Below are 23467 nucleotides of genomic sequence, written 5' to 3'. Positions count from 1 at the left end.
GGGACAGGAGCAGCATCACAGCTTATCCCAGGGCTCCCATTGATTTGCTAAGGTCATGGCAAGTGCACTAGGGTTAGGATTAGGGGAGCATGGAGGAGAGTTGGAGTCCTGATGTGGATGGAAAGGTTGGTGGGGTCAGTAATTTTCAATCTTTCTCATCTCATGGCCCACATACTAGTAAACTGGTTACTAAAATTCTGCAGCACACCAAAAAATATATTTTTTGCCAATCTGACAAAAAGTGGATATAATTTTGATTCATTCACACCAGATGGCTATTGTGTTGGCTGTTGTCATTATTTTTTGTTGTTGTTAATTCTCACCTGAGAATGTTTTCTCCATTGCTCTTCAGAGAGAGTAGAAGAAGGAAGGGAAGGAGAAAGAGAGAGAGAGAGAGAGAGAGAGAGAGAGAGAGAGAGAGAGAGAGAGAAACATCTATGTGAGAGAGACACATCGACTGGATGCCTTCTGTACACGTTCTGACTGGGGGCAGGGAGTGAAACCACAACCAAGGTATGTGCTCTTGACCAGGAATCAAACCCGTGGCCCTTGGGTGCACAGGCTGACCCTCTAACCCCTTAGAAGCACAGGCCAGGGCTGTTGTCATTTTTTAATTTGACAATCTAAGGCAGAGATGGGGGATGTTCAGCCCTCAGGCCATATAAGGCCTGAGAAATCATTTGGTCTGGTCCTAGTAGAGGTGAGTTAATTAAATGTTTGACCAAATATAGCAGGCTAATTTTTAAGTTGATAATTTTGTATGGCCCAGGAATGATGTTATAAATACCCAAACGGCCCTTGGCAGGAAAAAGTTTCCCCACCCCTGATCTAAGGGAAAAGAGGTCAGGTATTGCATGTTTTAAAAATACTTGTGGTTCACCTGTTGGAAATCGCTGGGTGGGGTAGATAGGGAGGTCTGCATAGCTGATGGATCTGAAGATACCTCCCACCCCCTCCCACAAATGCATAGGGGATGGACTTGGGTGGATTGTGAGGCCAGAAGTGGAGAGGCAAGGATGGAACTAAAAGAAGAGTGATGAGCATGTTTGAGGTCGAACATCAAACTATGGTTATCATGAATCATGATTTGGACACTCACTCTGTGATTATCATTTATGGCTTTGCCTGATTTGCTTTTCTCAACTCAGTTATATGAAGGGGAAAATCCCAAACAAAACCTAGGAGAGTGAAAGAACTGGTTTCTAGTCTTTGTGGAACTTGAAATCTAATTAGGAAAATTGAGTTGGTGAGCTCAATAATGAAAGTCTGTGTGATAGGAAGTGGGTAAAGGGGGAGAAAACAGGGACATCTGAATTAGTATCAACAATAAATTTTTAAAAATGTAAAAAAGAAAAAGAAAGTCTATGTGTGATAAAGGCTGGAAAAGTGTCCTTGCCTTTTAACCATCTCTCTTACTGTCTTTGATCATTTCTGTTCTTATCTGGCAGAGATAACAGTTAAGTAATGGAGCCAATGGTCTCACACCTTTTCAGGCTGTAAAAAGTGCAGATTAGAGGCATGAGCTAAGAAATCTAAGAGTCCAGTCTCAATTCTGGCTTTGTCCCTACCTAGCTTCATCTTTCTGTCTTGGTCTCCACTTCAATCAAATGGGGTGAGGTATACAAGCACCTCACAAGGCTTTGTGCAGGTGAGATGGGAGGAAGCATCAGAGCCATGCCTAGTCCATGACATACTCAATCAGTGTGAGTTACACTAATTATTATAATCACATTTTACAGGCGACATTAAAGAGATTTATGTTCATTGTTCCCCTGTGCACCCAATTTTCGTCTCACTGAAGTTTTTCTCCATCAGTGGGTTGTCAGAAGGACAGTCTCAGACCATGCCTTCCTCCTCCCACTGTGCACTCTCTCATCTCTCCAGTATTTCCTTAATTACTCATATTTGGGTCTTCTTTTTTTGCTCCCCATTCATTTTTCTTCAGGTCAACAGAGAAACAAGGAACCAGAGTCCTTCTGTTAGAACAAACTTAAGAACCATTTTTTTTCACTCTGTCATTTTATAGATGAGGCAACTGAAGTTTGCCCAAGATTGTAGCCCAGTCATTAGTGTGACCCACACTCTCCTGGTGACCCACAGAAGTGGCACCATGATGCAGTCCTGGGCATCCACCACTGTGCTGGTGTGACTATATTTGTGGGTCTAATTATTGTTTCTCTCCACAGGAATGCTTTTCTTCTATGGCTCAGGGCACTCGAGTTGAGCCAAGAATAAAATTGTCTGGTTAGGTATTAGGCTTATTTTTCAAAACTTCCGATGGAATTCATTACAGTTCAGTGACATATTTTTTCTTTCTGTCTTCCTACTTTTTGATCATTTAGTTCTCTCTGAGGGTGAACTTTGAAAGAGACTCGCCTTACCCATATGCTCTTTTCACCCCTCTTTCTCAGTGTGGACCTATGCCCAAAGGCCCTGACCAGGGCTTCAGACAAGCATGGCCAGCATCCGCTGCAAGCTGGCCCATTACCTGGAGGACCTGGAGGACATGGACTTGAAGAAGTTCAAGATGCACTTAGAAGACTATCCTCCTCAGAAGGGCTGCATTGCACTTCCTCGGGGCCAGACGGAGAAAGCAGATCCTGTGGATCTAGCCACCCTTATGATTGACTTCAATGGGGAGGAGAAGGCATGGGCCATGGCAGTCTGGATTTTTGCTGCAATCAATAGGAGAGACCTTTATGAGAAAGCCAAGAGGGATGAGCCAGAATGGGGTGAGTAGAAGAAGACAGTAACTGTTTTAATTGTGATATGATATACACACAATATAAAATTTACCATCTTAACCTTCTTTAAGTGTATGTTTCTTTAGTATTCAACACATTCATGATGCTATACAATTAATTGACAGAATTCTTTTTCATCTTGCAAAATGCTATACCGATTAAACAATTATTCATCCCCTTCCTTCAGCTCCTGGCATCCACCACCTACTTTCTGTCTCTATGAATTTGACTCCTCTAGGTACCTTTTATATGTGGAGAATTTGTCACCCAGGTTGTCACATAAGACAATATTTCATTCCTTTTTAAGGCAGAGTAATATTCCATGGTATTTCTATACCTTGGGATATAGTCCTAGAAGTGGGATTACTTATCAATGGGTATTCAGATTGCTTCTAGCTTTGCATTATTGTGAATAATGCTGGAATGAATGTGGGTGTACAAATTTAAACTCTTTGGGTATATGCCCAGAAGTGGAATTACTCAATTATATGGTAATTCTATGTTTAATTTTGTTGAAGAACTGTCATACTGTTTTCCATGGTGTCTGTACCACTTTATACTTCCACCAGCAGTGCACAAAGGTTAGAATTTCTCTATATCATCACCACACTTATTTTATATTTTATTTAATAGTAGCTAACTTAGTGGGTGTGAGATGCTATCTCATTTTGGTTTTGATTTGCATTTCCCTATTAATTAGTGATATTGAGTGCATTTTCATGTGCTTGTTGGCATTTAATCTTTGAAGGAATGCCTATTCCTTTTGCCATATTTCAATTGAGTTGCTTGGTTTGTTGTTGTTGACTTGCAGGAGTTCTTTATATATCCTGGATAGTAAGCCCCTAGCTATACTAATAAAAGACAAAGATGCTAATTGACCGTACCTTTGCTACGCCCACCAGCCAATCAGAAGAGTATGCAAATTAATCCAACAAAGATGACCGTTAAATTTGCATACTGCAGGTGGGGTGGGACAGCGCAATCCGCAGCCTGCCACGCCGCCATCTGCCATCTAGGCCTGCCATATGTGACCTGGGGCGGCGGAGAGGGTGGCAGTGCGATCCGCTGCCCCGCCCCGGTGACCCAGCGCAGGATCCAGGCCTGCCATCTGCCACCCGGGGAGCCGGCCTAAGCCAGCAGGTGGTTCTCCCGAGGGTCCCAGATTGTGAGAAGGCACAGGTCAGGCTGAGGGACATCCTCCCCCTCCCCCTCCCGCCAGTACACAAATTTTGGTGCACCGGGCCTCTAGTTAGATATATGATTTGCAAATATTTTCTCCCATTCCATCCATGGGTTGTCTTTTTAAAAACATACTTATTTATTGTCTAAAGTTTTACATATGTCTCCTTTTTCCCCAATTGACCCCCACACCCCTGCCCACAGCCATTCCCACCCCAGGCAAACCCCCACTGCCCCAGTGTCTGTATCCATTGGTTATGCTGATATGCATTCATACAAGTGCTTTGGTTGCTCTCTAACCCCCCCTCCCCTATCATTTCTCTGGATCTATTCTTGTTCATCAGATTTTGTTGATCATTATATCCCACATATGCACGAGATCATGTTATATTTATCTTTCTCCAACTGGCTTATTTTGCTTAGCATAATGCTCTCCAGTTCCATCCATGCTGTTGCAAATGGTAAAAGTTCCTTCTTTTTTATAGCGGCATAGTATTCCATTGTGTAGATGTACCACAGTTTTTTAATCCACTCATCTGCTGATGGGCACTTAGGTTGTTTCCAAATCTTAGCTATTATAAATTGTGCTGCTATGAACATAGGGGTGCATAAATCCTTTCTGATTGGTGTTTCCAGTTTCTTAAGCTATAGTCCTAGAAGTGCGATTACTGGGTCAAATGGGAGTTCCATTTTTAACTTTTTGAGGACACTCCATAATGTCTCCCACAGTGGCTACCCCAGTCTGCACTCCCACCGGCAGTGCAGGAGGGTTTCTTTTTCTCCACATACTCACCAGCACTTGTTGTTTGTTGCTTTGTTGATGATAGCCATTCTGACTGGTGTGAGATGGTACCTCATTATTGTTTTGATTTGCATCTCTCAGATGATTAGTGACTTTGAGCATGTTTTCATATGTCCCTGGGCCTTCTGTGTGTCCTTTTTCAAAAAGTGTCTATTAAGATCCTTTGCCCATTTTTTGATTGGATTGTTTATCTTCCTTTTGCTAAGTAGTATGAGTTTCCTATAAATTTTGGAGATTCAACCCTTATCAGAGATAACATTGGCAAATATGTTATTCCATGCAGTGGTCTTTCTTGTTGTTTTGTTGATGGTTTCTTTTGCTGTGCAGAAGCTTTTTATTTTGATGTAGTCCCATTTGTTTATTTTCTCCTTAGTCTCCATTGCCCTAGGAGCTGTGTCTGTAAAGATATTGCTACGACATATGTCTGCGATTTTGCTGCCTATGGAGTCTTATAGGATTTTTATGGTTTCCCATGGTAGATTCAAGTCCTTTAGCCATTTTCAGTTTGTTTTTGTGTATGGTGTAAGTTGGTGATCTAGTTTCATTTTTTTGCATGTATCTGACCAAATTTCTCAGCACCATTTATGGAAGAGACTGTCTTGACTCCATTGTATGCTCTTGCCTCCTTTGTCAAATATTAATTGAGCATAATGGCTTGGGTCAATTTCTGGGTTCTCTGTTCTGTTCCATTGGTCTATGTGTCTGTTCTTGTGCCAGTACCAGGCAGTATTGAGAACCGTGGCTTGGTAATATAGCTTGATATCTGGTATTGTGATCCCTCCAACTTTATTCTTCTTTCTCAGGATTGCTGTGGCTATGCTGGGTGTTTTTTTTTTTTAATTCCAGATGAATTTTTGGCGAGTTTTTACTAAGTCTGTGAAATATGCTGTTGGTATTTTAATGGGGATTGCATTGAATCTAAAAATTGCTATGGATAGTATGGACATTTTGACAATATTGATCCTACCAATCCAATAACATGGTATGTTCTTCCATTTGTTTATGTCTTCCTCTGTCTCTTTTTTCAATGTCCTGTAGTTTTCCGAGTACACATTTTTTACGTCTGTAGTTAAGTTTATTCCTATCTATCTTAATTTTTTGGTGTAATGGTAAATGGGATTGTTTTTTTCATTTCTCTTTCTGTGAGTTCATTATTGGTGTATAAAAAGGCCATAGATATCTGGGTGTTAATTTTGTATCCTGCTACATTGTCAAATTCATTTATTAGGTCTAGTAGTTTTTTGATGGAGTCTTTGGGGTTTTCTATGTATAGTATCATGTCATCTGCATATAAGGACAATTTTACTTCTTCTTTTCCAATTTGGATGCCTTTTATTTCTTCTTCTTGTCTAATTGCTATCGCTAGCACTTCCAGTACTATGTTGAACAGGACTGGTGAAAGTGGGCATCCCTGTCTTGTTCCTGTTCTTAGGGGAAATGAGTTTAGTTTTTCTCCATTGAATATGATGTTGGCTGTAGGTTTGTCATATAAGGTTTTTATTATGTTGAGGTATGATCCCTCTATTCCCACTTTTCTAAGAGTTTTTATTAAGAAATGGTGTTGGATTTTGTCAAATGCTTTTTCTGCATCAATTGATATGATTATGTGATTTTTGTCTCTCAGTTTGTTTATGTGATGTATCACATTTATTGATTTGTAGATATTGTACAATTCTTGCATTCCAGGAATAAATCCCAGTTGGTCATGGTGTATGATCTTTCTAATGTAATGCTGCATCTGGTTTGCTAGAATTCTGTTGAGGATTTTAGCTTCTATGTTCATTAAGGATATTGGCTTGTAGTTCTCTTTTTTTTGTGTGGTGTCTTTATCTGGTTTTGGGATTAGGGTAATGCTGGCTTCATAGAAAGAGCTGGAAGTGTGCCTTCCTCTTGAATTTTTTGGGATAGTCTGAGGAGTATAGGTTTTAGTTCTTCTTTGAATGCTTGGTAGAACTCCCCTGTAAAGCCATTAGGACGAGGGCTTTTGTTTGCTGGAAGATTTCTGATCACTGCTTCAATTTATTTTGTAGTTAATGGCCTATTCAGGTTTTTTGATTCTTCTTGATTGAGTTTTGGGAGCTTGTATTTTTCTGAGAATATGTTCATTTCATCTAGGTTGTCCATTTTGTTGGAATAGAGTTGTTCATAGTATTTTTTCATAATGATTTGTATTTCTGTGGGATCGGTTGTTACTTCACCTCTTTCATTTCTGATTTTGTTTATTTGGGTCCTCTCTCTTTGCTTCTTGGTGAGCCTGGCTAGAGGTTCATCAATCTCGTTTATCCTTTCAAAGAACCAGGTCTTGGTTTTGTTGATCTTTTGTATTGTTTTTTTGGTCTCTACATTGGTTGCCTTTTTACTCTGTTAATGATATCCTTTGATGCATCAAAGTTGATAAGTTTGTTTTTTAAATAATTTCATTTATTTTTCTTGGCTTCCTCCTCTTTTGATAATGCTAGGAGAAGGTGGACGAAAGCACTTTTCTTTTTTCTAACTCCTTTAGAAACCCAAGTCAGGGCTCATGTACCCCTAGGAAACTTCCCTGATTAGTTCCACTTTATCCAAATCTTTTCCGTGTCTGAAACTTCCTCCAGGTCTCCATCAAATTATTTGTCTGTTTGCATGGCTAACAGGCTCTGGCTCAGGGGCAACCTCTCACCTTACAGAGCTATGCGATGTGTGTAGAAAACCCTCTTTTATAACCATTACTTTGGGCATGTGAAGGGCAAAATATTGTCTTCCTTTTTGTGGATAGGGTAGGGGTGAGGTTCTTCCTTTGACTTGGTGTTCTGAGCCAGGGAAGAGCACAGGGAAGGCTCAGAGGAATCTAGAAAATCATAGGATGATGACTTTGAGCTAGTGAAAAGGAAAGATATAAATGAACCCGCAGATCAGAGGAAGCATGGCAAGGCAGGGCACCAATGTGGGTGTGACAGGGAAGAGAAAATGACATGGGAGCATCAGGAGGGTGCATATCTGTGGGTGTTCACATAACACAATTATAATTGTGTCAGTACTTACCTACTTAGTAACCAAATTAAAGTTAAATCATAGTTGCAGAAGTAGTTCATTAAGTAGTTTTTATAGATTTTGTTCATTTTTAAAAAAATATATTTTATTGATTTTTTTACAGAGAGGAAGGGAGAGAGATAGAGAGTTAGAAACATCGATGAGAGAGAAACATCGATCAGCTGCCTCCTGCACATCTCCTACTGGGGATGTGCCCACAACCCAGGTACATGCCCTTGACCGGAATCAAACCTGGGACCTTTCAGTCCGCAGTCTGACGCTCTATCCACTGAGCCAAACCGGTTTCAGCGATTTTGTTCATTTTTCACAAGAACCCCATGAGGCCAGCACTTTCAAATGAACTTTCAATTTCATTATACTAAGGGCAATAAGCCAGTCACTAAAAGAGAAATACTACAAGAGTAGGCACAGAAAATGGTGGTTGCTGGGGGCTACAGGGAGAGGGGAATGGAAAATTATTTAATGGGCATAGATTCTCAGTTTTTGCAAGAATTCTGGAATTGATTGCCCAACAATGTGAAATGAGCCTGTAAGAAGTTCTGATTGTCTGTGGCGGTGTCCTCATCAGGATCAAGGCCAGGATTCAACGCCAGGTGTGTCTTTGATTCAAGCCTGGCTCGTAACCACTACGACATCTTAGCTTCCACATCTGGGTTTTGAGTAGAAAAATTATTACTAGAGTTAGAACTTCTTTTGGGAGTGGGGGTGGGAGGAGTGGCTAGAGCAAGCATGTCAAACTTGCTGCTGTCAGGACCCACTGGCTGTGAATTTGACATGCTTAGGCTAGAATTAGGCTTTAAGTAAGAGTTAAATTGTGGTTTTGGTTTGAGTTAATGTTTGGATTTTGTTTTGTGATCAAGTTACCAATAGCATTTGCATTAGGGGAAGCAGAGGCCTATTAGGAATCCTTCCTGTCCCTCTTGGGTTCTTGCCCACTTAAAGTTATCCATACTGTCTAATTCCCCTGAATTTCTCCTAGGACATACCTCTTTGAAATGTGTCATTTAGTGACTGTTTATATCTGTAGTTCTCAACTGTGGATGCAGGTTGGAACTTTATAAATGTAATGGTGCCAGACCCCACCTCTCACGGGTTGAAAATCAGTACTTTTTTTTCCCAGAGGGCATTCATTCTTTTACTCACTTGTTTGTGTTTTTTTGAAAATAAGTATTTTTAAAGCTTTGTAGGTGAATCTAAAGTCAGCCAGGATTCTGCACCACTGAGTTAGACGTAAACCAGATATATAATTCTCCCTCTTGAAGACCTAGAATGAGGGTAAGATGAATTCCAGGCACTTGGGGTCAGGGAGGGATGATCCTGCTGGCCCATGGCCATCTTGGGGATATTGGGGAGCATGGAGATGGCCTCAATATCAGAGCATTGTGGTGGTGGGGGGAGGGTTTGGCTGCCAAATACATATGAAGAACAGAGAAACCTGCCTGCCCCACATGTTTGCCAGGTGTTTTCTAGGCCTGGGAGAGAGATTTTGAGACTGGATTCTGTGGGTACACAATGCTCAGAGGGTGGATCAGTGCCATTACTTTGAAATTAGGACCAGGAGAACACCCCTGACTGGACCTTTGGCTGCACACCTGTCATTTGCAACTCTGAGCTGTGTTTTGGGTTGGCAGATGTCCAGGCAGGTGCCTTTGACCTGTGCCTGGTGCTGAGTCTCAATTATATCACCTTAGGCAGGAGTCCTAGTTTTTGACACTTTGTGTATTTTTCTTTATAATTTCAGATAATTCACATGTTTCTGTGGTATGCCGGGAAGAAAGCCTCGAAGAAGAGTGGATGGGTTTATTGGGGTTCCTTTCCAGAATCTCTATTTGTAAAAAAAAAGAAGGTAATCATGGGGGTAGTGCTTTCAATTGGGTTTGGAGACGTAGTCTGGGAGGCACTGGAAAGCTGGTCATCCTCCTAAGTGCTCCTGCTCCTTGTAGCTGAAGACATGGATACATGCTCACCTGGCTCCTTGCTGGCCCCAAACCAAGGAAAGCCATTGAGTGTTTCAGATTTTAAAAGGCATGGCCTTCAGGGAGTAAGACTGAATAAAAAGGATTTTTGGCTGGGGGCAGCACAAAAGCACTTTGCTGTTCTTCTGATCAACTCTGTATAGGAATATTTATAACCAAGTAGTTGAGAGGAACTGCACCCCATCTCTTAGCTCCAGTCACCACAGGCTCCTGTTGAGAGCTCAACTCAGGTGGATGTGCTCAGGCTTCTCCCAGAGTCTAACTTTGTGTCTCTGCCATAGATTACTGTAAGAAATACAGAAATCATGTAAGAAGCAGATTCCAGTATATCAAAGACAGGAATGCCCGTCTGGGTGAAAGCGTGAACCTCAACAAACGTTACACTAGGCTGTGTCTCATCAAGGAACATCAGAGCCAGCAGGAGAGGGAGCATGAACTCCTGGCAATTGGTAGGACCTTGGCCAAGATGCAAGATGGCCCTATGAGTTCCATGAACTTGGAATTGCTGTTTGATCCTGAGGATCAACACACTGAACCTGTGCACACGGTGGTGTTCCAGGGATCGGCAGGCATTGGGAAAACAATACTGGCCAGGAAGATCATGTTGGACTGGGCATCAGAGAAACTTTACCAGGGAAAGTTTGACTATTTGTTCTACATCCACTGTCGGGAGGTAAGCCTGGGGATACGGAGGAGCCTGGGGGACCTGATGGTCAGCTGCTGCCCTGACCCAAACCCACCCATATGCAAGATTGTGAGGAAGCCTTCCAGGATCCTCTTTCTCATGGATGGCTTTGATGAGCTGCAAGGAGCGTTTGATGAGCACACAGAGGCGCTCTGCACAGACTGGCAGAAGGTGGAGCGGGGAGACATTCTCCTGAGCAGCCTCATCAAAAAGAGGCTCTTTCCTGAGGCCTCGTTGATCATCACCACGAGGCCTGTGGCCCTGGAGAAACTACATCACTTGCTGGACCGTCCGCGGCATGTGGAGATCCTGGGTTTCTCAGAGGCCAAGAAGAAGGAATATTTTTTCAAGTATTTCTCAGATGAACAGCAAGCCCAGGAAGCCTTTAGGTTGATTCAGGAGAATGAGGTCCTCTTCACCATGTGCTTTATTCCCCTGGTCTGCTGGATCGTGTGCACTGGACTGAAACAGCAGATGGACAGTGGCAAGAATCTTGCTCAGACATCCAAGACCACCACTGCAGTGTACATCTTCTTTCTCTCCAGTTTGTTGCAATCACAAACAGGAAGCCAGAAGCACCACGTTTCTGCCAACCTTCGGGGTCTCTGCTCATTGGCTGCAGATGGAATCTGGAACCAGAAAATCTTGTTTGAGGAGGGTGACCTAAGGAACCATGGCCTGCAGAAGGCAGATGTGTCTGCTTTCCTGAGGGTGAATCTATTCCAAAAGGAAGTGGAATGTGAGAAATTCTACAGCTTCATCCACATGACTTTCCAGGAGTTCTTTGCTGCCATGTACTACTTGCTGGAAGAAGAGGAACAGCAGGATGCAAAGAACATGCCACAGAGTCATCCAGAGCTCCCCAACAGAGACATGACAGTTCTTCTTGAAAACTACGGCAAATTTGAAAAAGGGTATCTGATTTTTGTTGTTCGTTTCCTCTTTGGTCTTATAAACCAGGAGAGAACGTCCTACTTGGAGAGAAAACTGAGTTGTAAGATTTCTCAGCAAATCAGGCTGGAGCTGCTGAAGTGGATTGAAGCAAAAGCCAAGGCCAAGACCCTGAAGATGCAGCCCAGCCAGCTGGAGTTGTTCTACTGCTTGTATGAGATGCAGGAAGAGGACTTTGTGCAAAAGGCCATGGGCTACTTCCCCAAAATTGAGATCAATCTCTCCACCAGAATGGACCATGTGGTTTCCTCTTTCTGTATCAAGAACTGTCACAATGTGCAATCCCTTTCCTTGAGGTTGCTCCATAACTCGCCCAAGGAGGAGGAGGAAGAGGAGAAGGAAGAGGAGGAGGAAGCTCAACACTCTGATGTGGACCAGTGTGTTGTCCCAGGTCCTCACATGGCCTCTTCTCATCGGTAAGGAAACCAATTTCAGGCAGGTGGTAGAACATGCCCTCTGCTTTTTAGCCACCTTTTTCTTTGCTCTTGCTCCCTCTCCCCTCTTATCAACTGTCTTTCAAATGCAGTTGCCACAACAATGCAATGCAACCACCATTTCTAGTAGATACCTTCACTGGTAGACACTGAGCAATAGAAGAAGGGTAGCTCGACAAATGGGATGAGAAAAAGCCAATGAAACAATAGAGTACTGAGTAAAAGTGTTTGTAAATTCAAATTGCTTATAATTCATTTGGGGATTCTAGTTCATATTAGCCAGTCAATACCAAAGGGGCAAAATAAGCCAAGTGACTGTTCCAGGATCACAGAGTACAGAGGGCCCTTAGCACTGCACACCAAATGAAGTTTTCTCAGAGTGAAGCCTGCCTTGATAGAGTGGTGGAGATGTGGGTGAGAGGAGTAAAAGGTAAAGGGATTTGAGCAGTGGAGTCTGGTAAGAACAAGATGTGAATGTGGTCTGAGGAAGAGTGTGTGTAGGAGACAATGGGGAAGGACACAGCTTCATTGGAACAAATGCAATAAGGGGAAATTGAGGAAAATAGGGCTAGAAAGAGAGAGCATTCCTAGGCCCCACTGTGCTTGCAATCAGGCTATCACCAACAGCACGACATCACAGTCTGTTCACCCATGTGCTGGGGGGTTGGAAGCCCGTGGCTGGTTGGTACAGTGAAGCAGCTGTTACCCAACTTCTGAAATCCTTGCATGGAACTGCCACAACCACAATAGCTGTGGGAAGGTGCATGGGTGTGACCTCTGTAGAAGACACTAGACATCAGACAAAATTAAGGAGAAAGTAGGCTGGACTCTTCCATCAGCAGCAATGAATTTTCAATTCATTTTCTCTGTCTCTTCAGCACCTTTATTGTGCAGTCATCAAGGACCATCCTCTGGTCCTAATCCCAGCGACTTAAGGTTCAGTTGTGGGGACAGTTGGGAAATGCAGGTAGACTGAGAAAGATGGGCGATGGAAAGAACACTTGCAGAATGCACCTGAGGCACCCAGAAGGGGAACTCCCAATCTGCCAGATACTAAAGAATGGGGCATGAGAGAGTCGAGTTGGGCAGAGGCAGCCCAGACAAAAGAGCAGAGGCTCAGTGGGATATGCTTCCATAGTGGCAAATAGTTTCAAATAGCTAGAAAGAAGATGGGGTAGATGGAGAGAGAAGGAGGCAGACCTGCTCATTAAAGCCCTAAAAGACTTGACCAAGAACCCACAGATGTGAGGAAGGCTCACAGAGACTCTGAAACACCTAATGAAAAGGCTGATGCAGTCTCTCCAGATCCCAGCTCCCTTCTTCTGAGGGCAGGTGCTTGCTTCATGTGTTCGAGAACCTTCTTGGGACCAGTGGCAGGGGCATCCACTCAGTGCCAGTTAGAGGTGCAGGCCAATGCCTGGTCAGTGTGGCTCAGTGGTTGAGCATTAACCTATGGACCAGGAGATCACAGTTCGATTCCCAGTCAGGACATATGCCCAGGTTGGGGACTCGATCCCTGGCAGGAGGCAACCGGTCAATTATTCTCTCTTATCATTGATGTTTCTATCCCTCTCTCCCTCCCCTTCCTCTCTCTGAAATCAATAAAAAACATGTAAAATATTTTTTAAAAAAGAAGTGCAGGCCCAACCAGAGACCTGTGGAGTCAGAATCTGCATTTGAACAATAGCTGCACATTGGAATCACCTGAAAATCTTAAAAATATTGGTGTATCTGGTCCTACCACCGAGAATCTGATATTATTTCTAGGGTGTGGCTTGGCCTAGGGCAGGGGTGGGCAACCCCTGACAGGCGTGCCAAACATGACATGCCAATAATTTTGCTGGTATGCGAAACCCTCTCTTATAATCTTCCATTTACAATTGTGAATCTTTGTTCTCAGTGATGAATTTTGTTAAGTCTTGCAATAGGAGTAGCCTGAAAGATGAAAGTAGTAGCTAGTGCATATCTCTGAAGGTCACGAAATATAAACCTGATGTAAAATCTCTGTCATCAGTGATGCAGCAGCAAAAGTCCCACTGATAATATCAAACGGAGTCATAAAGTTTTCTGTCAGACTATCAGTGTACATGTCTACATTAAAAAATAAATGTATTTTTCATCATCATATACTGTGTTTTTGTCGCTCGAATGAATTTTATTATTTCTTCAAGGTTCTTCACATATGTACACCTTAAGAGATATCAAGTAGGAGTAACATGTTCTCAAAAAATTAGGGTTGGCACGCAGAAGAATTTTGAGTCAGAGATTTTGCTGGTTTTGGCACGCACTCACAAAAAGGTTGCCCACCCCTGGCCTAGGGACTTTTGAGAGTACTGCTGATGCCACTGTGCAGCCAGGGTGAGAACTGGTCTCTGCATCACTTAGTAGAGTGACAGCTGACCAATGGGGGTGGGAGAGAGGGATAGAAACATCAACGATGAAAGAGAATTACCAAGGCTCCCTCCTTCTTCACTCCTTGGTGGGCAACCTTTGATTTGGTGATTTATTTCTTCATCTCTAGGGGGCCACTGTCTCAATTAGTACCAGGCACTCCTGGATCCTTAGCTTGTTTGCTGTTCTTAAAGACTGTTTTTCTTCTGCTTTTTCCTTCCTTTCTAGATGGGTGAACTGCTATCTCACTTCCAGGATTTGTCGGAGCCTCTTCTCTGTCCTGGGTGCTAACCAGAACCTCACTGAATTGAATCTCAGTGGCAATCCCCTGGGGGATGCAGGGATGAAGGTGTTATGTGAAATGCTCCAGAATCCTGGCTGTAATATTCAGAGATTGTGGTAAGAATCTCTCTGTGGTGTGTGTGTGTGTGTGTGTGTGTGTGTGTGTGTGTGTGTGTGGAGAGAGAGAGAGAGAGAGAGAGAGAGAGAGAGAGAGAGAGAGAGAGAGAGCTGGAGGAATATCTCAGGGGCCAGATCAGTGGTTTTAGTTTCTAAGGGCTGCCATGGCAATGTACTACAGACTGAGAGGCTTAAAACACAGAAATATATATTTTTCACAGTCCCGGAGGCTGGAAGTTTAAGATGAAGTTCTGGGCAGGGTTTGTTTCTACTGTGGATTGTTTCCTTGGGTGTAAATGGCATCTTCTCCCCATGTGCTCACATGGTCTTTTTCTGCATGTCTGATCTCCACTTCTTACAAGGATGATTAGGACCTGCTCTAATGACCTCATTTTAGCATAATGACCTATTTAAAAAGCCCATCTCCAAATACAGTCACACTCTGAGGTCCTAGTGGTTAAACCTTCAATGTATGAATTTTTTTGTGGGGAGCACAATTCAACCCATGACAAGTGAGAAGGCAGAATAGATGAGTCCAGTTATTTGGGAAGTATTGGATAGAGAAGGATGAAGGGAAACGGAAAACAAGTCATTTGCTGGTGGTGGGTCAAAAGAGAGATGACCTTCAAAAGCTTCCATTTCCTCATTGGCCATGCTCATAGATGTGAATCTGAGAGTTTCATCACATACAATGATGGCTACTGGACTGGAACCCATCATGACATTTTGTACAGATTGAATTGTCACAGGGAATTTCTGATTGCTTTATTCTAAAGTGCTTGTTTTGAGTCCACACATGAATCAGACTCATGTGCCCTGAGTTGAGCATAGGGTGTATGGGTCATCCCTGCAGCCCTGTTCCATAGCACAGCTGCACTATTGACAGCCCACCACTCTAAAATGCCTTACCTTTGTCTCTTGCTTATCATACCCACCCCATCCCCAGTCTTACCAATTTTGCCTACTTTACAAGCCATTGTCCAACTTTCCTCATCTTCACTCCACTTGCCCAGATCCAACAACCACAATCACCTTTTTGGATATTGCAATGGCTTCCAAGATCATCAACTTCCAAGGGCAGGATTTGTGTTTATCTTGACATTGCTTTAAGAAGTGTCTTAGCCAGGGGTCCTCAAACTTTTTAAACAGGGGGCCAGTTCACTGTCCCTCAGACCGTTGGAGGGCCGGACTATAGTTTTAAAAAAAACTATGAACAAATTCCTATGCACACTGCACATATCTTATTTTGAAGTAAAAAAACAAAACGGGAACAAATACAGTATTTGTATGTGGCCCGAGGGCCGTAGTTTGAGGACCTCTGGCTTAGCACTGCAATGCCTTAAGAAGTGTCTTAGCACACATTAGTGCTCAAAAATACACACTGGCCCTGACCGGTGGGCTAAGTGGTTAGAGCCCCCCTCTCTATTTCTCTCTCTCTCTCTCTCTCACACACACACACACACCCCTTACACTTAAGGGTTGCAGGTTCAATTTCTGATCAAGGGCACACACATGGGTTGCAGGTTCCATCCTCTGGCCCTGATTGGGGCACATGGGGAGGGGGAAAGGCAATCAATACATGTGTCTCTCTCACATCGATGTTTCTCTCTCTCTTGTCTCTCTCCCTCTCCCTCTCTCCCTCCTTTCCACTCCCTGAAAAGCAATGCAAAAATTATCCTCAGGTGAGGTCTAACAACCACCACAACAAAATACATATCTGAAGGAATAGAATGGCTGTTTATTCTCCCTGCATCCATTTTTGCTACACTCCAACCCCTTGTCCATACAGAAGTCAGAGGGTTATTTTAAAAATTCTACCTTAATCATGACATTCCACTTGCTTAAGTGCTATCTCTTCACTTTTTAAAAATGGAATACAGTCTTTTTAAATTGATTTTATTGGGGTAAAGTTGGTTAATAAAATTATCTAGGCTTCTGGTGTACAATTCTATAATATATCATCTGTATATTGTATTGTGTGTTCACCATCCCAAGTTAAGTCTCCTTTCATAACCATTTATCCCCCTATACCCTCTTTTACTTTCTCCAACCCTCTTTCCCTCTGGTAATAACCATAATGTTGTCTGTGTCCATATTTTGTGGGGGTTTTTGCTTAATCCCTTCATCTCTTTCACCTAGGCCTGCAACCCCCCACCCCTCTGATAGTTGTCAATCTGTTCTCTATCTATGAGAGTGTTTCTATTTTGTTTGTTAGTTTATTTTGTTCATTAGATTCTACATATGAATGAAATCATATGGCACTTGTCTTTCTCTGACTGGCTTATTTCACTTAGCATAAAAATTTCCAGGTCCACCCTAACCAGTTTGGCTCAGTGGATAGAGCGTTGGCCTGCGGACTGAAAGGTCCCAGGTTCAATTCTGGTCAAGGGCATGTATCTTGGTTGCAGGCACATACCCAGTGGTGGTGGTGGGGTTGGGGGGTGCAGGAGGCAGCTGATTGATGTTTCTCTCTCATCGATGTTTCTAACTCTCTATCCCTCTCCCTTCCTCTCTGTAAAAAAATCAATAAAATACATTCCATTGTGCAAATGTACCACAACTTTTTTAACCAATCATTTACTCATGGGTATTTGGACTATTTCCAAATCTTGGCAACTGTAAATAATGCTACAATGAACATAGGGGTACATCTCTTTGCTCTCTTGATAAATTACAAATCCTTTCTAATTTTTGCCTTGAAGACTCCTTCTTGCCTTGAAGGCTCTGGCTGGGTTTGGCACTTCATCTGCCTCTCTGCCCTCATCCCACACTACTATCCCCATTGCCCCTCTGGATGCCCCTGTGTGATCCTAGGGAGTGAAACATAAATAGGGAGGTGTTGGTGATAATGAGTTGCTTTGCAGATAAATACATATTTAGTGGTTCATTTGTTTCTAATTGGTGTGAAGATGGAGACAGAAAGATAGGGTGGTCCAGAAACCTCTAGGATATCTGAACTATTGGCCTGGAAAGGAAATAGGTTATTGCTCTTTTTCCTATGACAGAGACAAATCATTATTTTTAATAATGGTGAGTAAGTGTATGTGTGTTTGTGTGTGTGTAAAACAAATCAAGAATCAGAGCTGCTTGCCCCTCCAGTGTGGATGGGGATCTGGGATTAAATCACTGAACAGAATAGCAAGAATGGGGCTGGCAAAGTAAAGTAGATGGGTACAAGTCTAGAGAGCCTGGCATCTGTCTGAGGGAATTTCAACTGTTAAGAGCATGTGGTAAAGAAGTGGAACCCACAGCTTCACTACCCTTTTTATTTACAGAACAGGAACATGCCATTTATATATTGGAGAATTGACCATTATTTACAAAGGGAGTTCACTGCCTGGTGCTCAGCAGTTGTGGTCTCAGGCTGAGAGAGCTAACTTCCCTATATGTCTTGGGCTGTATTCAGGAGTTCTGATAGCTTTTCAAAAACTTCATTATGCGGGTGAGGGCATTTGTGGCGGGGGGTAGGGGGTGGGAAGCTGTAGGGGAGGCCAGGGGAAGGTCAATGGGGAAAACAAGGAAACATATGTACTACTATTTGTAATACATTAAACAATAAAATAAAATTTAAAAAAACTTCATTATGATTTTTCCTTTGTAATGTGAGAATACAAGTGTCCCTGTTTAGGCTAAAAACATGTGCAAACCAGAAGGCAATATGAGGCAGCTGTGTTCTGACACTTTCTGTTTCTGTGCTTGGCATCAAGGTTGAGGCAGTGTTGCCTTTCCCATCAGTGCTGTTTCCACATCTCCTCGGTCCTGAGTAGCACCTATATGCTGGTGGAACTAGATCTGAGCCACAATGCTCTGGCAGACTGCGGAGTCAAACGTGTGTGTGTGGGACTGAGGCATGCATTCTGCACTCTGAAGAAGCTGTGGTGAGTGTGAACTCATTTCCTCCTAGAAGCATGAACAGTGGCTCAATGAGCTCCCACAGGCTGGAGTGTTAGTGAGGGGATGGCCTTGGCTGCTCAGATGTCCCCTGTGTTACCTCAGGTATTGGTCAGTAATTCCATCAGTTAGTGTTTGCTGTGGAAAAAGCCACATGCTAAGCACTGGAGGGGGAACTCAGTCAAAGTACTATGTTGCCTTTAAGGTTTTCACTGCCTAGCTGAAGAAATACAACCAGTATAATGCAGTGCTCTAGAAGAGTCTTGGGACTTCATGACAGGCCCTTGGTCTCAACACTGAATAGGAAAAATGGTGCTAAAGCATTTCACACACTTAATATTCTGTGCAGCCCTTTACCAAATGCTTCTGAGACACTTGAATTTTGAAGACGGGAAGAAAGCACTTGAAAATGGTACAGTTGATGTACACCTATTAGGATGGTTATTATAAAACAGTGATGGCGAACCTATGACACGCGTGTCAGAGGTGACACACGAACTCATTTTTTTTGGTTGATTTTTCTTTGTTAAATGGCATTTAAATATATAAAATAAATATCAAAAATATAAATCTTTGTTTTACTATGGTTGCAAATATCAAAAAATTTCTATATGTGACACAGAACCAGAGTTAAGTTAGGGTTTTTCAAAATGCTGACACGCTGAGCTCAAAAGGTTCACCATCACTGTTATAAAACAACACAAAACAGAAAACATCAAGTGTTGGTGAGAATGTGGAGAAAGTGGAAATCTCATACTTTGTTGGTGGGAATGTTAAATGTTGCAGCTGCTGTGGAAAACAGTGTGTCAATTCCTAAAAACATTAAACAGAATTACCATATAAGTTGAATTACCAAAGAGTTGAAATGAGGCACTCAAACATGTCCTCAGCAGCGTTATTCACAATAGCCCCAAGGGGGAAACAACCCAATTGTCCACCAATGGATAGATTTAAAAAATGTGGCATATTCACAAATACAGCCATAAAAGGAATTCTAACACATGCTGAAACACGGGTAAACCTTGGACATTATACTAAGTAAAATAAGCCAGACACAAAGGCCAAATTCTATATGGTCCTCTTATGTAAATGAGGTTCCTAGAATGGTTAAAGTCATAGAGACAGAAAGTAGAAGGGTGGTTGTCAGGGATTGAGGGAGGAGAATTGGGAATTATTATTTAATGGAGACAGTTTTAGTTTGGGATAATGAGAAAGTTCTGGAGATGGAGGGTGGTGATGGTTGCACAACAATGTGAATATACTTAATGCTACTGAATTATACACTTACAAATGGTAACAGCCCTGGCCAGTTTGATTGGACCATCAGCTCATGAACCAACAGGTCTTAGGTTCGATTCCTGGTCAAGGCACATACCTTGGTTGCAGGCTCAATCCCCAGCCCTTGTCGGGGTGCATGTGGGAGGCAACCATTCTGTGTGTCTCTCTAACATCGGTGTCTCTCTTTCTCTCTCTCTCCCTCCACCCTTCCCTCCACTCTCTCTAAAAAATGCTTACAATGGTAAATTGTATATTGTGTATATTCAACACAATCCTAATATGTAAAAACCCAGGGTCCATAACGACCGACTGAAGGCTCCACCGAACACCAGAAGTCAGTCCTGCAGTCAGTGCTGGGTTGCCGTGGGGACTCAGCACTGACTGCTGAGGGGGCTGCGGATCAGGCCCAGAGAGAGAGGCAGGGTCTGAACCGCAGCTTCTGTGGTAGCTGTTGATCAGCCATTGCCTCTCTCTTTCTCTCTGGGCTTCGCCAGCAGCCAAGCCTCTGTTTCTCTCCAGACCTCTGTGGGGGCTGCTGATCAGCCCCACCTCTCTGATCAGGCCCAGAGATAGGCCTGGAGTCACTGACTGGCATAGAAACCAACCAATCAGTACCAAATTGGCCAGCAGGGGAGGGCAGTTAGGGGTGATCAGGCAGGCAGAGGCAGTTAGGGGTGATCAGGCCAGCAGGGGAGAGTAGTTGGGGGTGAGATCAGACTGGCAGGGGAGGACAGTTGGGGGCGATCAGGCAGGCAGGCAGAGAGGTTAGGGGTGATCAGTCAGGCAGGCAGAGGCAGTTAGGGGCAACCAGGCAGGCAGGCAGGTGAGTGGTTAGGAGCCAGCAGTCGCAGATTGAGAGAGGGTGCAGGCTGGGCTGAGGGACACCCCCCCCCCCCGGGAACTGATTTTGTGCACCGGGCCACTAGTAATAAACATAGGGAGCTGGGAAGATGCAGTATCAGCATAGATTTAGAAGGTGTTTACTTGCTATTACACAAAGGAAAAGGAAATAAAAAGTTAATATAGAGCTTGGATGCACTCTTCCATGTGTGGATTGGGCTAGAGGCAGTGACAGGACAAGTGCTTCCTTGATTCATAGCAGAGTGGGTGAGAGGTGTGTTGACTTTCTGTCATTTCTGTGGAAGGTTGGTCAACTGCGGTCTCACATTGGCTTGTTGTGTGGATCTCGCATCCGTCCTGAACACCAACCAGTCCCTGACCAGACTCTACTTGGGAGAAAATGCCCTGGGAGACTCAGGAGTTGGAATTTTATGTGAAAAAGCAAAGCATCCACAATGTAAGCTGCAGAAGCTAGGGTAAGTATTCATGATGTCTCAGCAGAAAAGCAACTTCTTTTCAAGGATGCATTATTGGGAATATGTGGAGGTTATTCAGATGGAGTGATGGTGAAGAACAAAGGAGACAATTTCTGGAGGGGTTTGAAGATACTACCTACTGCTAGTAAGGTATTTATGACTATAGAGTTGGCGACTCTCAGAGTAAAAACAAACACCCCAGAGAGATTGTTCCTCTCAATTCTCCACTTGTTTCTAAGACATTCAATTTTTTATTGGATACAGGCACTAGGGTAGTTGGATCCAGGACTGTGCAATTTGCTGTTTTCACTTGAAGGTTTTCAGTCAAGGTGACCTGATATTGTAACATGCAATTGTTAGTAAGCCAATGGGGCCCTTTGGTATTTAATAAAGGTCCTATTTGATGAGAGGCATACATAGTAATTTCTTGTCCTAAGGATAATTTAAAAGCTAACTCTAAGAGTGGGGCAGCTGCTGTGACTACCCTGAGACATTGGCCCAGGCCTGGGCTACTGTATCCAGTTCTTTTGAGAAGTAGCCAATTGGTCTCTTGGTAGGTCCCAAGGCCTATGTTAAAACCCCTAATGTAATCCCTTGCCATCATTTTAATTAGAAGGGGTTTTCAAAGTCCGGCAAACTCAAAGAGGAGTTTTGAGTCAAAACCTTCTTTAGGCCTTTGATGGCCCTTTGTTGATCTTTTCCACATTGTAAACTAGTTGTTTCCTGCTGATTGCTTTCTTTTAGGGTCTCATATAAGTGTCAGGCTTTTCCTCCATATGTTGGGATCCAGAATCTACTGTATTCCATGAGTCCTGGAAAAGCCCGTAGCTGTCTTTGGGTAGTTGGCTCCAGAATACCTAGGATAGCCTGAATTCTTTCTGAAGACAGCATTCCTTTTCCAGGAGTTAGCATAAAGCCTAGATACTCTACTCTTTGTTGAAGGATTTAAATCTTATTTTTAGAGACCTTAAAGCCTCTCTTGGCCCAGAAATTTAGGATTTGTAAAATATGTTTGCACCCCAACTCTTCAATAGGAGAACAGATCAGTAGGTTATCCATATATGAGATGACCTGTCCACACCCCTCAAATAATAGGTCTCTTAAATCCTCTGCCAAGGCCTGTCCAAATAATGTGGGCTATCTGAACCCTTGGAAGAGAACTGTCCATGTAAGCTGTTTTTATGTCTCTGGGCATCTGTCCATTCAAAGGCAAACAAGAATTGGCAATTTGGGTCTAATGGGACACAAAAGAAAGTATCTTTCAAGTTTAATGCTAAGAATCATTGAGTTTGAGAAGGACAATTTCCCCAAATTGTATATGGATTTGGTATTATGAGGTGTATAGGAATTACAGCTTCAATAGTTCATAAATCTTGGACCAACCTATATATTCCTTCTTTTTCCCTAATAAGTAGGATAGGGGTGTTGCAAGGGGGAGAATTACAAGGAATCAGCAGTCCGTGACCAAGGAATATTGTAATATCCTTTTGTGGGCCCTTCCCTTCTTCTGGATTTATAAGATATTGCCATTTATTTGGAAATTTGCTAGGATCCATCAGTCTGATCATGGCCAGGTTTGCCCTCTGGGCTCAGCCTGGAGTTCTCATGGCCCAGACCTGGAGGTTAAGCTCCTGGTTTATGTCTGTATCTATTTCAGCTCTCCCCTTTTTACAAGTAAGGTTATAATTGGAATAGGATTTGAAGTATCTCTTGAAAAAAATCACTAAGGTTTTCACTTTACTTAAAACATCTTTCCCTAACAATGGAATGGGACATTCTGTCAAAATTAGGAATTGGTGCACAAAAGTAGTTGCTCCCTCCCTGGCTGGTGTGGCTCAGTTGTTTAGGCATTGTCTGGTGCACCGAAAGATTGCTAATTCAATTTCTGGTCAGGGCACATGCCTCGGTTGTGAACTCAACCCCCAGTAGGGGGCATGCTGGAGGCAGCCGATGGATGTTTCTCTCCCTTTCCCTTCCTCTCTCTCAAAAAAAAAAATCAATGCAAATATTTCTTTAAAAGCTAGGGCTTAAAAATAAAAGGTAGTTGCTCCCCATAGGCAATTTAAAGGTAGTGTAAAGTATTTTGCTTAGGATTTTTACATCTACTCCTTGTATAATTCTGCTGAAGGAAGATAGAGAGCACTACAGGAGGTTGGCACAGAGAAGGTGGCTCCATGTCCAAAAGGAAATTAATGTACCTTCCTGCCACTTTGAGGGTTACCATTGCCTCTGTCGCTTCAATGATGGTGTTCCTAGTAGGAGCCAACTGGGGCACAGGACCCCTTGATTTCAAGGCCATTGTGTGGGTAGGTTTTGGTCTAGGGACCTTCTGGGTCCCGGGATAGTTCTTCTTCCAGTGGCTGAATTTGAGGCAGAGGGGGCACATTTTTT

General features: G+C 43.0%; 1 protein-coding gene across 4 annotated transcripts in view; it reads left to right on the top strand.

The window, feature by feature from the left end:
• Positions 1-2455: 2455 nt before the first annotated feature.
• Positions 2456-23467, top strand: part of NLRP3 (NLR family pyrin domain containing 3) — a 79431-nt gene continuing 58419 nt past the window's right edge. Inside the window, exons 1-7 of one of the 4 annotated variants that reach the window (XM_070414121.1) lie at positions 2456-2732; positions 3918-3923; positions 9497-9601; positions 10013-11783; positions 14421-14591; positions 18299-18469; positions 20906-21076. In XM_070414121.1, the coding sequence (XP_070270222.1) occupies positions 2456-2732; positions 3918-3923; positions 9497-9601; positions 10013-11783; positions 14421-14591; positions 18299-18469; positions 20906-21076 (2672 nt within the window). The remainder of the gene's footprint in view (positions 2733-3917; positions 3924-9496; positions 9602-10012; positions 11784-14420; positions 14592-18298; positions 18470-20905; positions 21077-23467) is intronic. The other 3 variants (XM_070414122.1, XM_070414123.1, XM_070414124.1) reach the window with 3 other exon arrangements.

This window comes from Myotis yumanensis, unplaced genomic scaffold (assembly GCF_028538775.1).
Source record: "Myotis yumanensis isolate MYYU_CA2020_CCGP unplaced genomic scaffold, mMyoYum1.0.hap1 SCAF_5, whole genome shotgun sequence".
Lineage (NCBI taxonomy): Eukaryota > Metazoa > Chordata > Mammalia > Chiroptera > Vespertilionidae > Myotis > Myotis yumanensis.
The sequence above is the reverse complement of the archived record's forward strand: the minus strand, read 5'-3'. Positions and strand labels throughout refer to the sequence as shown.